The sequence below is a fragment of the Electrophorus electricus genome, chromosome 3 (assembly GCF_013358815.1).
Source record: "Electrophorus electricus isolate fEleEle1 chromosome 3, fEleEle1.pri, whole genome shotgun sequence".
In the NCBI taxonomy this organism is placed as follows: Eukaryota; Metazoa; Chordata; class Actinopteri; order Gymnotiformes; family Gymnotidae; genus Electrophorus; species Electrophorus electricus.
Genome location: NC_049537.1, coordinates 11255817 through 11271320, shown reverse-complemented (window position 1 = coordinate 11271320; position 15504 = coordinate 11255817). Strand labels below are relative to the sequence as shown.

General features: G+C 41.0%; 1 protein-coding gene across 1 annotated transcript; it reads left to right on the top strand.

Moving 5' to 3' along the window:
* The first annotated feature begins 25 nt into the window (after positions 1-25).
* On the top strand, positions 26-15504 carry cttnbp2nla (CTTNBP2 N-terminal like a). Its single transcript, XM_027019186.2, has 5 exons — positions 26-123; positions 5004-5111; positions 12354-12626; positions 12918-13025; positions 13281-15504. The coding sequence occupies exons 1-5, from the start codon at positions 109-111 to the stop codon at positions 14475-14477; spliced, it is 1701 nt and encodes a 566-aa protein (XP_026874987.2). The 5' UTR covers positions 26-108; the 3' UTR covers positions 14478-15504.

Genomic DNA, 15504 nt, shown 5'->3' with positions numbered 1-15504 from the left:
GTCAATAATTGTTAACTCATTCGCATTCCCTCTACTTCTCGAAATGCAGTATGTAGCCCCCTCTAAATCAAAATTTGATGACCGGTGTAGGAACTGAACAAAACTGGAATGGCACCGACAACAGTAAGAATTCCTCCCTCCTCTGTTAGTCTACTTAAAATGCATAGCTTGCCAGGAACTATTTTATACGCATGTGATGCAGCCTGAGCAAGTAAGTTACAAAAGTCTGCAGAGTTTTACCCAGCTAATACAACATAGGCTAGTGTGCAGCCCTTTAGCAGGGCTTTTCTAACTGTCAGGAAATCAATAGAATACAATTTGCTAGCTACTGTACCATCTTGGTTAAGATTTAGACAATATTGTCCTGCATTTCGCGAGATTTAAATACCCTGAGCATCGCAAATGATGTATCTAGCTTTGTCTAAAAGCAAAGTGCCAGTTCACTCTTGGTATAGTGCTGGAACCTTTGTTACTCTGGGTAGTAGTCCAGGCTATACCGAATTCAGCTCATGATATGACTCCATGGTTACTGTTTCAAATATACGCTCAAAGATGTAATAGGCTTTTTACTTTTTATGATATGACAGTTTTATAATATTACTGGCCTTGATATAGCTTTGATATTACTGTGCATTTTTTTTGGAAGAGTTCTTGCCTTATTGCTGTAAAATAAACCCACTTTTCCGAGTTATTTTTCCCAAAGCAAGCCTCTCCTGGACTATGGAATGATAACGTTAAGATCGTGGAACTGCTGTTACTTCAGTAGGGAAAGGATTATTACTAAATAATTAAATAAGAATTAATGAAATCATTATTAAAGTTCTTAGTATGTAGACATATCAACAGCCGGTTCACATCGTACGGAGAAGCCTGCTCCCAACCCAGGACTACATTAGGCTACTCGCTGACATATTTTGGCGATCTTGGGTTCAAGGATGGCGGTGTGTTGCGGAGCCTGAAGGAATGTCGATTCACCGATTAAGCGGTTGGACATGTTTTAACGCTATAGCACTCCTGAATAGAGTACGGCGAAAGAGGAAATGCCATATTACTCAACCATATAAGGAGCGTTACAAGATGGTCTTTAAACCAACATAAATGAAAATCACCTAAGCCTCAGGCGAATTGTAGGGGTGGACACCGAACTGTGGGAATATTTGGATTTCAACATCTCCTTGATCTAGTTTACCGAAAATGATGTAGGCCTACACTTAACAACACTCAACGAGGAAATGTTTGGAAATAGAGTATTTAGAACCTGACACAGGAGCAACGTTTGACCTCAGGTTTTGGAACTAAACAGGAGCTACAGACAACACTCCTCTAAGGGGAGATCTAATTTTCGGTTATAATGGATCAGTGACCTGTGTGCTGTAGTGTTATCATCATTATCCTTAAAAATACTTTGCAATAGCCTATAATATAACAATTCACATCTACCTGTTAATAAAAGCCATACTTAAAATGAAAATATATTTTTATTTATATAACAAAATAGCAATGTACCTTTTAATTTTGAACAAACTTCCAGGTAACTTATTCAGAGGAGAATTAATTTTATATTTGACATTTTTACAATTGGCTTGGTTTATTTACTATATGTATTATTCATACAAGCCTACTCATACTGCAAATCTTCCCTTTTGCCCTGTAAGTGATCTACAGAGAGGCATGAAGTGTCTATAAAGATGCCTATCTAGATGTCTGGAGAAGAAAAAATATTTGCTGTTGTGGGGGAGGGGAGTGTTTTTAATGACTTCCTTTTGTGTGGTCAAAAAACACGATGCCAGCCACTTAAATCACTAAAGTCACAGTTCTGCTGGTTAGCAAATAACCACAAAATAACCACAAAAAATAGAAACTAGAGTATGTAGCTTGTATGAAAAATGTTGACAAGTTGGTGCAAGCTCATTAAATAATACAGCATAACAGTAATGCTTGCTGTAACTGTTAATGCAAAGAATGTTACAACAGATAAAATAGGGCTAAACAGTATAGGCCTATTATTTTTTAATAGTTATGGCAGTATTGGACTGGAGAACAAATTTTTACAGAAGGCAATATGCAATATACAAATGAGTCCTCTGATATATAAGCATTTTTAATTGTGTATTATCAGCATCCCATCCCATTTCATACATTCTAGGTGAGTGATTTACGCATATTTTGATGAATCATTTACATGTTCCAACAAACAAAATAATGCATACCAATAAGTATTCAGCAATATGTTTTAATATATTGCAGGTTATATCAAAATTACATATATTTATAGCAATAATATTTTTCACCCCTTGTAATGAGATTAGCAGTTTGGGAGGAAGGGGAAATGTTCAGTATGATGAGGTGGGAGGGGCTATAGTTGTCTGATGAAGAGGGAGGGGCTATAGTTGTCTGATGGGGAGGGAGGAGCTGTACTTTTGTGCTTCCTGAATTCCTGTTCTAGTACTGTATCCCTGTAGTTTCAGACTGTATTATGTAACATGGTCCCCATGACTTCATGATGTGGAAACTTTGCCTGACTATACAAATCCAAACATAATCTTGCAGATAAACAAAAAAGCAGTGTACTGGCAGACCATAGAAATATCAGGTATAAAGTTCTTTGAGCACAAGCTCAGTGGTGAGTGGTGAGTGGTGTGATTAGAGAAATTCAGTTAATTTTTCTTTTCATCTGCATACATGCTCACTGAGACTCTGAAGTATGTGACCTCCCATATGTAATTAAACCTGCAGTCACTTCTACAGTCTGTTTAGAGCCTACTGAAGCCCACTCCTTTTTAGCCTTTGACAGGCAGAATCACTGAGACAACACATGAAACCTTGCATCTTTGATGGTCTGGAAAGTGGCTTTGAAAGTGGAGGATAAAATGGAAAATACTTGCCCCCCGTCACTGATGGTTTGCCTTTCTCATGGACCTATTGACTGAGAAGGAGATGCACTGTCCAGATGTTTTAGAGGGTGTGTGTGTATTTATATATTTATAACTAATAGCTACAAGACCTTCACAAAGGTCACACCAGATCTCAGATATACTTTGCTTTTAAACAAAAACACTCTCTCTGAAGAAATCCCACCAAAATAGAAAAAAACAGGCCATGGCATTCCTGAGTTTTGCTGACTTTCTAACAGAGGAATTCTCACTAACAGCTGAGCTGAAAAACTGCAGTGTTCTTACATAAAATAAGGGGGGATTCCTAGTTACACAATAAGCATCAGATTTCCCTCATCTCTTTTTGTGTGACACTTTTGCGTTTCTGAAGTCTTGGTGCCAAGCTGGCCTATAACACACAGTTCCTTTACTAGCCAAACATTGGAATATATGCACAAAGAATGTTTTTCAAACAAAACTACTTATGGTCACTCCTCTGCCTGACCTAATTGTTCCCATGTGCCTTCCCTAATTTTAGCCCTGCCTAGAGATACTTCTGGTAAGAATTGGCCTTACATGTTTGAATGGTCTTAAGTCAGGAGCATATTTTGAAACTCTGAAACTTCAGAAGTCTTGTACATTTAAGAGTAATTGTGTTGATGTGATGGCTGGCATTGCTTCAACACTTTAACTGAAGTTTTGCTAACCCATTAAGAATGCTTTGAAAAGCATTTAAGTATCCAACACATCTGAATGCAGTCACTTGCATGTTTGGCATAATAATAAGAAGAATAATTGCAATTATTTTGATTAATAGTAGTAATAAAATTATTGTGATACAATTATAGTTGCACAATTAATAATTGAAGATAAATACTTTATCTTGCACAGTTATACTGTGAACTGTGATTGTGATTTGTGAGACCTGACATTATTGTATCCTTACATAATTCATAAACCTCAAAGCATTCTCATCAGAAACTTATGAGCTCTATGAACTGGGGAAAAAAAAAAAAAAAAAGTTTTCTGTTAATATATGATTCATTGTACAGATGTAAAATTGGCATTGACTGTAGTGAATGATAAGATACTTTATATGGCATATTCATGAACTGTGAAATCTACTAACCCACCAACACTTCACTCACTGTTTAAATTAACAGTCACTGTTTTCATTTGACAGTTTATTCAATAATGTAGCAAGCAATGAGAATATAACAAAATGCGCAGGCTAACGTTTGCTAATTGTGTGTAATTTAACTACACTACAAATGAATTTTTTTAAAGACTATATGATCTGATACACTGACATTTTTGAAACTGCCGATCACTGACTTTCCCACGTTTAGCTAGACCTGGTTAACCAGCCGAATATAAACTGGCTAACTAGCTAACTAACGTTAGTTAATAGCTTTAATGTAAACGTGATCAATATGTAAGAAATGCACAGGTGATACCACTCTAAATATGTTCTTAAAATATGAACTGTGCTGTCCTCTAATTAAACCGGAGAACTTGATTAGCAACTGTTTAAACACGCAAGAATTCTGCTGTTGACTTAGACCCCTAACATCCCTTCACCGCTTAATGAATTGTTCTTGATGTTTAAACTGTATTAAAGTATTTGTTAAACTTCAAAGAAAAACTTTTACAAAATGTACAAAAATGTACATTTACAAAGCTTGAAAGCATTAGTGTTTCAGTGTCCAAAATGAAGTTTTAAACAATGTTGATGGTCGGGAAATTTGCTGAATGTAATTTGCCGCTTAATGATTCAGTGAACAGTCTGATAAGTCCAGAGAGCTTCTCAATCTCATAACCCCAGACTGTACCCTGTGGCTGTTTTAAAATACAACCTTTATTGTCATGATTCTAGGTCCCTAGATATTTCCAATGTACATGCAGTTTCTTAGGTACACAAGTTTTAAACATATTAACTCTTGTAAGATGGAAAACAAGTAAACAGATCAAATCTGCAGATTTAACTATATTTCACCAGCTCAAAGGGCTGTGAGAAGTCAGATACCAGCCCACTATTCCTACCTCCCCTGGTGTCACAGTACCACTCTTGCGCTCTCAAAGTTAACATATATGGCTTATTAGCCCTTGTTTTGTGTGCCATGTTCCCAGGAGTCCAGGCTGAATGTGGACACCCTTAGTAAGCAGGATTTGCTGATGCTCTTCAGTGTGCTGGAAGGAGAGCTGGAGGCTCGAGATCTTGTCATCCAGGCCCTCAGGGTGAGTTCTGAGACCTTGTCATCCAGACCCATAGGGTGAGTTTTGAGACCTTGTCTTCTAGGCCCTCAGGGTAAGTTCTGAGATCTCATCATTCAGGCCCTTAGGGTGAATTTCCACATCCTCCAGGTCCAGATGCTCCATGGCCTTTCATGACCCTGCACTGCTGTGGGCAAGCTGGGGATGGGGTGTCACATATTCATGGTGGGTAATTTCCATTTTCAGACCACAGTCAGGAGTATCTAAAACAGCACCACGGCCACCTCATGATTTGCTAAGTCCTTAGAGAACACTTGTCATATGCTTCAGAGGGTGGATCGCTGGTATTTGAAGCCTGTTGCTGCAGAAAGTGGTCTTCTGAGTGCAGTGACACCTGACCAGAGCTTCAACACTGATGATAAATATAAGATAATGTAAGATAATTCTTATCCTAATATAGTGTACATTACAGTATAAAGGTATATGAGCACAGATTTTCCCGAATGTGAATAAGTAGACAGAGGTTTAATATGTAATAGGATAAAACATACTTAAAACATCAGAACAATTTAGATACATATACTATAGAAAATGACTCTTATTGATTAAGCTCTTATGGGATGAACTTAAGCACTTAGTGAGAAAAGCCAATCAGATGAGGTAAAGGGGTGGGATATTTAGGCAGCAAATAAACAGTTGGTTTATGTGTTGGAAGTAGGTAAAATGGGCAAGCAAAAAAGATCTGAGCCACTTTGACAAGGGCCAAATTTGACAAGGGTCACCTGCTTAAACCCATACCACCTACCTAAACATTGTTGCAGACCAAGTACACTGTGTCATGGCAATAGTGTGCCCTAACAGTGAGCTCTTTTAGCAATGTACTGGGCCATGCCACACTGCAAAAACTGTTCAGGTTTAAGGAACTTTACAAAGAGCTCAAAGTATTGTCTTGGCCTCCAAATTCCCCAGATCTCAATCCGATCAAGTATATGAGATGTGCTGGAAAATCTAGTACAAGGAATGCAGGCCCCACCTCACAATTTACAGGACTTAAAGGCTCTGCTGCTGATGTCTTGGTGGCAGACACCACAGAGTGGTTTGTGCTTTGGTGGGTCAGAGCTGTTTTGGTGGCATGAGGGGGACCTACATGATATTAGCCAGGAGGTTTTTATGTTATGGCCAGTCAGCATATATATTAAGCAAAAACAAATGAAGAGTCAGTTATACCTTTTGTTTGTTTGTTAATAAACATACTAGTTAGCATTGCCTCCAGACTTTTGGTTTGTAGTTCCAACTGAACTGTCTGGACTGAAACCTAGCCTCAAATTTTGAAAAAGAAGTAGAGACTTTTAGTGTTTATAATACACTATAGTATTATAGTAGTTGATGAAGTTACATCACCATACGGTAAAGCGATTGGAGCTAGAATTTCACCTAGTTTGATTTTCAGACTGTATGAGCAGATTCTCAGTGACATTAAGTTGATAGTTACCGGACATATTTAGAGCACAATATGGCATGCAGGATGGCCTGAAGAGATACCGCAGTACCACTCAATGAAATCCAGATGTGTATCTGGCACATCTGTTAACTGCATGCTTTCGTATGTTAATGCTGACATCCTGGTTGGGTTTTAAACCTCAGCTCTGCAGCACAACTATGTATTTATTCATAGCACAATCCAGCTGTAGCATATTTGGTCTGCTTAAAACTTTGTTCAAATCTTCAGTAAACATAGACCTGGCACTGCAATTCTCTCATCACATCTGCATTACTGGCTCATGGCTTGTCACGTGGATGGCCATGTGGCTTGCCACAACATCTGTAACCTCGAGTACTGCAGAAGAAAAGTTGTTGTGTTTTAATTCTTCACTCTTCATCTGGAAGGGACTTACCCATGCATTCTGCCTTCATCTCATCTTTTCATTCATTTCATAAGATTTTTTTAAAGCTGTGTCTGTTGGATGAAATGATGATAGTACCTCTTTTGATAGAACACTCTGGCAAGAACAAACTAACTTATTAACTTAATTGTCTCACATCAGCAAGAATGTTAAAGACTAATGAATATAATGTAAAACATAAAGGCTAAATGGCACAATCGTTAGATACTGTATTCTACAGTTAAATATTGTATCCTAATGCTAATTGCCCATAGCATTTTTGAAATGCTGATCTGCTTACCGCATTCTAGATCTAATGGCTCTCCTTTTTTTATTACTGTAAAACACTCATTAGTCATTAATTAGACTTTAGCTTATTTTCCCATGTGTCATCCCCCCGCTCCAAGAAGTATAGTACATTCCAGCTAAGCTGTTGGCCCAAAGCTGCACTCCTTACGGAAACCAGCTTCCAAAGCCCAGTTCAGTTCCAGCAGCCAGAATCAGATGTGCACTCAGTAGCCAGGCACAAAACACTTGAGTTCCACGCTGATGTGGACTCACACAGGGGCAGGGGCAGGGGTGTTAGTTTGTTCAGTTGCGAGGGGCAGACTTTAGGGACAACTTGGCGAGAGACTAATGACTTCGGCAAATGAACTTTGAGTCCGTACTGAAGCTTTTCCGCTGACAGCTATTTCCTCCAACGGAGGCCACCAGAATGGGGAGTTTTGTTCTCTTAAAAGCTTCATGTAAACATGCCTGGCTAGGTAGCTGCCAGTTCATGTCGGCATGTCTCTACTTGTGTTCAGACACGTCATCAGATGGCACTCCAGATGAACTTCTGAATTTTCCTCCCTGGCTTGGTGTTCTTTCTTGGGCATTTGCAAAAGCTTAGGAGTGCTGAGAATATGGGGAGCAATAAATGGCATTTGTGTTTGAGAAGATTTGTTAGTATTTGTGTGTGTGTGGACTGCATGGTGACAAGAACCTAAGATGGAAGGATAAAAGAAATGAATTCCTCAGAAGGCTCTCCCTCAGCTGTGGGTGCAGACTGCTGTGAGCAGTATATTTATGTACATGCATGCCTGCCTGTCAGCTCCTTGGCCTTGTGAGGCCTGTTAATCAAATAACCAGTCAGAAAGGCTACTTTTTTATATCTTCAGACAAGTTGACTAATGGAGTCCGTGGTAACTTGGCTGCGATGTCCTCACTGGTTTTCTGTTGCCTTTGAGGGGACATGTTCCAGCATGCTGGCATGACATTGCCATACATTGGTTGGGAAAACTGAAGTCCATTCTGTCATCTCCCTCACACAAGTACAAAGAAGCTTACTTACAACTGAAAAACAGCATATGAAGCCACCAGATCACAGAACAGACTTTTGCACTCGAGACTTTAGGTATCTCTTTCAGCGAAGAGGGATTGTGGGTTTATCATCACACTTTTGTCTGTGTGTTTCTTTGTTCACGGACATGTTTGATAATACTCCAGTAACTACTAATTACACACACATTATTCTTCTGCAAATCAGTACCTTAAAACTACAGGAAACACAGATCTCAAAAAGTCTGGGCCTGTGTGTGACTGTGGAAGTAATCCTTATGTCTTGTCTGGAAGTGAAAAAAGGAAGTGGAAGTAACAGTCTTTTTCTGGTATTGTTGACCCTTATGTTTAGCTCTTATAGCAACCAGTGACCAAAGGAAAAACGAGAAGTACATTGTTTCTTCCATGACAGCAGTGCCACATCTCCTAACACCTCTGTTCCATAAGGAGAAATGGCAAGATTTGTACTGCATTTTACTTCACAACATTTAACTAAATGTTGAGTAGCTGTATTACTCAGTTCCTGTCAGAGTTTAAAGTGTTGAATTTACAAAGCTATCAGAGATTGCTAGGCAACATGTATAACACTCCCATCTGGTTGGAGCCCGGAATACTTCACTCGTGTCAGTGCTTAGTATGTCTATCTCTCCATTTTTGTCTTATTTATAAATACAGCCCCGAACACTGATGCCTTCAACAGATGAGACAGGTCTTATGGCCCTTCCTTTATAGCTGATGGTTAATACAGACTGTGTTGATCATGGTCTTTATTGGGGTAACCTTGTCGTTGTCACGCTCTCTTGGCAAAAGGCTACAATGTGACCATATCATAGTTTCTTTATGATAAATGACAAATAAAAAGATCCTGTGTGCCATCGTCTGTCATGGTTCGAGTCACACCCTGTGTGGTCCGTGCTGGCATCCCCGAGGCAGCCTCATCCAGTGAGGCTATCTGAGTAATTCACCATTTACTAGTGTTTGCTTAAAACCAGCTCACCATTTCAAAGTCACGTACTGACTGATTCCCTTTAAAGGCACCATTTATTACCATGGCCCAACTGATATAACATCTGATATAACAATAAAATCAACTATTAAGGTTCCACAGATTTATCTGCACTAATGAAAATGTCTCTGCATAAAATATTAAAATATTTCTGTAAATTATATATGTATTGCTTCTATTGAGAACCACAGTAATTGTATTTGACACCTGACAACTTAATCATATGAGTCAGTAGAGCACTGTTGAACAAAAACTGTTGTAGTCAGTTTAATAGGCCAATATTATCAGTTATCTAGTTCTTAGCCCTTTAAAATTAGTCACAAAATTTTGAGATCAGTCCTTAATTAACACAAAAACATTTTGTTTTTGGATGTGTCATGGAAAAACACAGCAACCAGTTATGAATCATTTAGAAGGTTAATCTCCGCCAGACAAGTTACTGAATGCTAACTTGATTTGATTTGGTGAAAGCCTCTGCTCCTGATTTTGTATCAGAGTCTTGAACCATTGTTGAGCTTGTCGAGCACAGTATCACAAAGGAATGACTGATAAGAGACGTCAGTCAGCAGGGCATGTCCAGAGACGCTGAGCCACACAAACATATGATAGCTCCCTTTCAAACAGGGGAAGAATGGTTTCAACAGGAAGTGCAACATTTTATTCATCTTAGGTCTGTATTCTATTACCTAGGCTAAAAATTATGTTGACTTTAAACTTGGAAACTGAATTTTATTTGTTTAATTTGTATCTGACTTTCCAACAAAAGCAAAAAAAGATTTTCATAGGATGCAAGGCAGGTGTGATGTGGTGTACAACTGCAGAACTTCAGCAAGGTCTTTCAGATGCCATGGTGTTTTCTTTGTGAAAGGATGTGAGATGAAGATGTGCGTTTTCATTCAGACAAGGCACAGCAAACTCTGATTTGTTGCTATAGCTTAAAGGCCTAATGCACGGACCTGCAGTGGAGTTAGTTTTCCTTCTGTATAAAGTTAGAGAGCTTTCACTAAAGAATGCACAGGGAGAGCTTTTACAGTATACATAATTATAGCCAAGCAAATAGTTGTACTGTCTCTCTACCATCTCTGGTTGAACATAAACAAACTTTTAGACATTTTATTATGCCTGTACTTGTGTAAGGGACATATGGTCTTTTCTGTCTTCAACAATACCATATTCTCCTCAGAAATAGTTTTCCTTATTTTCTTATCACCCCTTGAATTCTTTTGTATAGATGTTTTCAGGCCAGGGGGGACTTTATATAATGAGCAGTCTTTGCTCATTTACATTGAAGAGTACCATAGCTCAGTTAAGGCTGGTCAAATCACAATGTCATGCCACATTCTTTCTCAGGACGTTGTCTGAAGCATATCTCATCTGTGTGTGTGAGCAGACCCATGTTACTGAGCAATGTCTAAAGCCTCTCTGCCAGTGGTCTAAAGCACCCTCATCTCATTGAGCTTCAGTCTCGTCCACCTCACTTGAGTGAAAAAATAATTACCTTGGACTTGAAATTGCCTTGGAATTTTCAGACACTCTGCAAAGTCAGGGCACTGTGAGGTGGATAACTGTTATCACTGCATGCTGTTAATCTAAGTGGAAAGCGGAATTTCCCATCTGCTGTTTGTGACTGGCTCACATTGAAATGAAGGACCCACCCCCTCGCACAACTGTCAGAACCACTTACCTGACATCTTTAGCTTTATGATTTTCTGCTGTTTTGAAAAGGAATTTCTTTATCTGCAGGTCTCTCAACCATTTGGTAAGGTCAGGTCAGTTACTGTGCTGAACACGTGAACACATATGAAACAGCTCTCACAGGAATGTCTCTTTACATTTTACATTTACATTTTTATACTTACCATCTCAGCTCTCCTCTGTGATGATCAGCATCATGGGGCCTGCTGTCTCCCTCACTCTTCATTCCCCTTCCTCTCTTCCATACTAGGGACAATCTCTGTATGTGTCAGTACTGCAGGCCCTGCTTTATCTGCTCTAGAGATAGGGCCAGGAGGGTTGACTAGCCAATCAATTAAGGAAGGGAGGCTCATCACCATTCTTAAGTCTTCATGTGCCTTTCAGGTATAGATCAGAAAGCTGGAAAAATAAATGCAATATGATTTCTACAATGGGCAAAATTCCACAAAACATTTAGTATTCATGTAAAGTTGTTTTTTGTTTTTTTCATGATGAGAGGCATTTATCGCTTTCTTTGAGTTTCCCAGATCTGGCCACAGAGTTAGCTCTGGCCAGCACAGCAATAGAGACTGATTTTCTATAGCTGGTCTGAGACAGGGTCAGAAGGTGAGCCCACCAACACGGGCATGCTTCTTAGGTGGACTTTTGTGTTATGGCCTGAATCCTGTCTGCATGATGTGCAGAGCTTAAAGCAAAGCCGAGGCATCCTCTTTCCTGAGCATGTCTTCTTAGGCCTCCCTTTATGGCCTGTTGACTCCTTGGTCATCTGGGTAGCTGTGCCATTGTGGTCAGCTGGCTTGAGCTGCTTCGTCACAGCAGAGGGCCAGCTTCAGTGATGCTGTTGGGGCCCCTTATTCTACAGAGGGCGCAGTGCAGCCTCCCTGTGGAGCTTCTGCTTGTGCCTGGTCTAAGCAAAATGAACATAGAAGACTGCGGACATACACATACACACACCCACACACTCTGTGTTTCAGAGGATGGTTTATGTTCCTCTTGGCAGGGTCATGGGCTCTGCATCATCACGTTTCCTGTTTAAAAAGAGAAGCGTGTGTGAGGGGAAGAAAGAGAGGCTCAGAGTGTGAGAGAGATAAGACTATTAAAATGCTATCTATATCCTCGAACAAGGTTGTAGCTACAGTTTGGTACAAGATCTGTAAGTGTTCTGTAAAAATATGTCTCTCGATGCTAGATAAAATCTTAAGAATTTCCCTAACATTAATAATCCCAGAAATGCTAAATCCCTTGTATTGAGAAGTTGAGCGTCATATTCTCTGACGGTAGACGCTACCAAACACTGCCATATGTGCTGCACTTTGTGCTGTTCTTTTCCGTCCTCATCCTCATCCTCTGATGGCCCCCCAGGCCCAGCGGAGGGACGCGTATGTATGGGAGCGTTACGGAAGGTACGACCTCAGCGATCCATTCCTCGCCCTACAGAGGGATGGCGAGGTGCTCCAAGGCTCCGGTCAGGCAAGGGGAGCTGGGGCAAGTGCACCCCAGAAATGGGAGAGTGCACGTGGGGCTGCTGGGCGCTCTGATCCCTTGGCCATGCTCAGGCTGGTGGTGGGACACTGCAGGAGGATGCAGGAGAAGATGTTGAAGCAGCTAGCGGCCGCCGAGAGCAGGCACAGAAGGGTAAGGGTGGGGATATATGGATGGATGGATGGATGGATGGAAATAATTTCCAATATACATAAGGTTTTTTTAAAAGCTATTTATATTGACTCAGGGATGTCAAGTTTTCCTGATGTCTTTGCATCTCTATTTTATCAATGTGATGGACACAGTAACACTTTTCACCTTTCCCCACTGAAGTCTGAATTGGGAAGGGCTGACAGGCAAGAAGAGAATTCACTTTCAAGGAGAGGTTTTTGTATTAATGGGCTGACACTGATTTCTATTGTTTTATCTCTCTGCTGGTGACAGGTTATTGCAGATTTAGAGGAAGAGAAGAGAAGGCATGCTGAGGATACAGCTGAGGGAGATGATGTCACTTGTATTTTAGAGAAGGAGCGAGAGCGCCTCCTACAGCAGGTACAGAGCTTTGCGGCAATAGAGCAATTGTCATTGTACAGGCTCGTTTACTGTCATGCTATACTGGAAGAAAGTCATTTACACATTTAGTTTGTTTTATTGAGAATCTTATTCCAACTGAAATTAATTCAATCAAATCAACATTGTTTTCTATAGAAAGTTATTTATAAGATAAACATACAAATGACACTAAATGAAACATTTCAGATCAGCAGTTAGACAAGATGGCTAAGGACTGCCTTGCTTTGTGTCCAGCTGGAATTTGAGCGTACAAAAGTGTCGCGCATGGAGAAGGAGAACCGGCGCCTGCATGAGCAGCTGGAAGACGAGCGTGGGCAACAGAAGCAACTGCTGTTGGCTCTGGGGCGTGAGTGCAAGCGCTCAGCCTCGCGTGCCCACCAGGAGGCACAGCGCGCTGCTGAGCTCAGCCGGCGGCTGGAACGGGAGCGCGCTGCCACTCAGGCCCTGCAGGCTGAGCTGGTTGAAGAGAGGAGGTGTGGCATGCAGATGGAGGCGCAGAGGGAGGAGCTGCTTGCCGAGTTCGACACGGAGCGCGAGCAGCTGGCGCTGCGGTTCAGGAGGGAGGAGGCACGCAGCGGCCGCCTCCAGGAAGAACTAGAGAAGCTGAGGGAGGAGGTGCCAAGGCTTATGGGGGAGGAGGGAAGGGCAGAGTCAGGCAGGCTGGGGGGCGATGATGCTGTGGCGGGGTTTGGGGAGACACCAGGTCCAAGCCAGGTGAAGGTGAACGGCCACTGCACTACTGTAGTAGATGGAGGGAGTGGCGAGAAGCGGGAGGAAGAAATTGGGGAGGGAAACAAAGCTTCTCTTCCTGCCTTTAGTCCCGGCCACAGTGCACTGACCAATGGGAGCTCGCCATTGCTTGCTAATCAGATTACTGATAGCCTATCATGCTGCAGCCCAGGCTCCTCCTCCCCAAACCCACAGTCTGCCTACCAGGCTGGCATCCACCAACGTTTCCATGCGGCACGCCACAAGTTCCAGTCCACTGCAGAGCAAGACCCGCAGTCTGGCGTTCATCTTCCCTGCTCCCCACGTGACCTTTCCCTTTACACTATACCAGCCCCTCCACCAGAGGGGAGCACCTCCAAACAGGCAGCCCGCAACACTGTTACACAGGCCCTGAGTCGCTTCAGCTCCCATCAAGGCCCCAGCAAAGCAGCCACCTCCAACAGCTCAGGCTTCGGCACAGACTACCGCACCATGGCCCCACCCGGAGCCCTCTCTCCAGGAGTTCGCTCCCCAACTATCCCCAGAGCAGAGAGGGGCAACCCACCTCCTATCCCACCTAAGAAACCAGGTCTGGCTGAGACCCCGCCCTCCCCAGCCACCCTCCGAGCAGCCCCTTTGGCTCAGATGTCAGCCAACTGTGGCCATAAAACTACGTCTGATAACACCAAAGAGCCAGACCTGTTGATGTCCTCCAGTGGCTAGCTAACAGCTTGACAGTGCAAACTTCATGCCATGATAATATAATAACACATAAATATGTCCATTTGACACAGACTGCTGATCTTCTGTGTGTTGGTACTTTGGGACTCTTCCCAACATTAACAGACTGAAAACTTTAAGATATTGTTGAGCTTTTTTGTCAGCGTGAACATTCTTCACCTTACCATTTACTATGTTTTTTTGCATATGATTTTGAGTCAAAGGCTTGTATGTTTTATAAGGTCCTCTATGAGTAACCCGTTTATCAGTTCTTCTTAAAGCTCAGCTTAATAGCACAACTTTTTTATGAACAAAGTTGAATATTTATAACTGGATATTACCCCTGCCCAAATGTTTTTTAGTTTATACACTGTAATGTTTGTAACAGATTGCATGTGTGGACAGACATGCTTTTTCACAACATTTTTGCATAAGTGTATCTATGAAATATTAATTGCCAACTATTAACTCTCAAGTTCTCCTTCAGTTTTTCTTTCAGTGCTTTAAATATTAGATTACATGATGATGCATGACTTTACTATCATATTTGATTAGGTTAATCTCAGAGATTTATTCATATTAGTGTATTATTTTTGTGATACACTTTGCTGGTAGTGGTTTAATCTTTTCACTGGTCGCACAATATTCTTTAATATCAGTGCTTGTATTAATTGTATATGAGTTATAAAAAAAATTATATTTAGTACTCCTCTGCATATTAAATAGACCTACTCCGTCACGCCCTTGGGAAAGAATGGGGGATATGACTGGATTCTGTGCAGCAGAATGTGCTTTTCTGAGCATATCACAGATGTCATATTTAGGATAATTCCATGTCCCATTAAAAAAAAGATTTAGACAAAAAACAGTGGAATGATACATGTCAAACATGCATACTGGTAAGTAGCTGATTGGTTGTTAGTCTGTTATGCCAGAATCTTTTTTAACTACCATTTTATATTATCTCCTTCTCTTTTATAAATAGTTTATTTTTGTAACATTAAATAAAAAGGTAATAGTTTTACACAGA

Coding starts and splice junctions, on each gene's coding strand:
- cttnbp2nla (XM_027019186.2), top strand. Junction 5,112..12,353: donor TTGTCATCCAGGCCCTCAGG/GTGAGTTCTGAG, acceptor ATGGCCCCCCAG/GCCCAGCGGAGGGACGCGTA. Junction 13,026..13,280: donor GAGAGCGCCTCCTACAGCAG/GTACAGAGCTTT, acceptor CTTTGTGTCCAG/CTGGAATTTGAGCGTACAAA.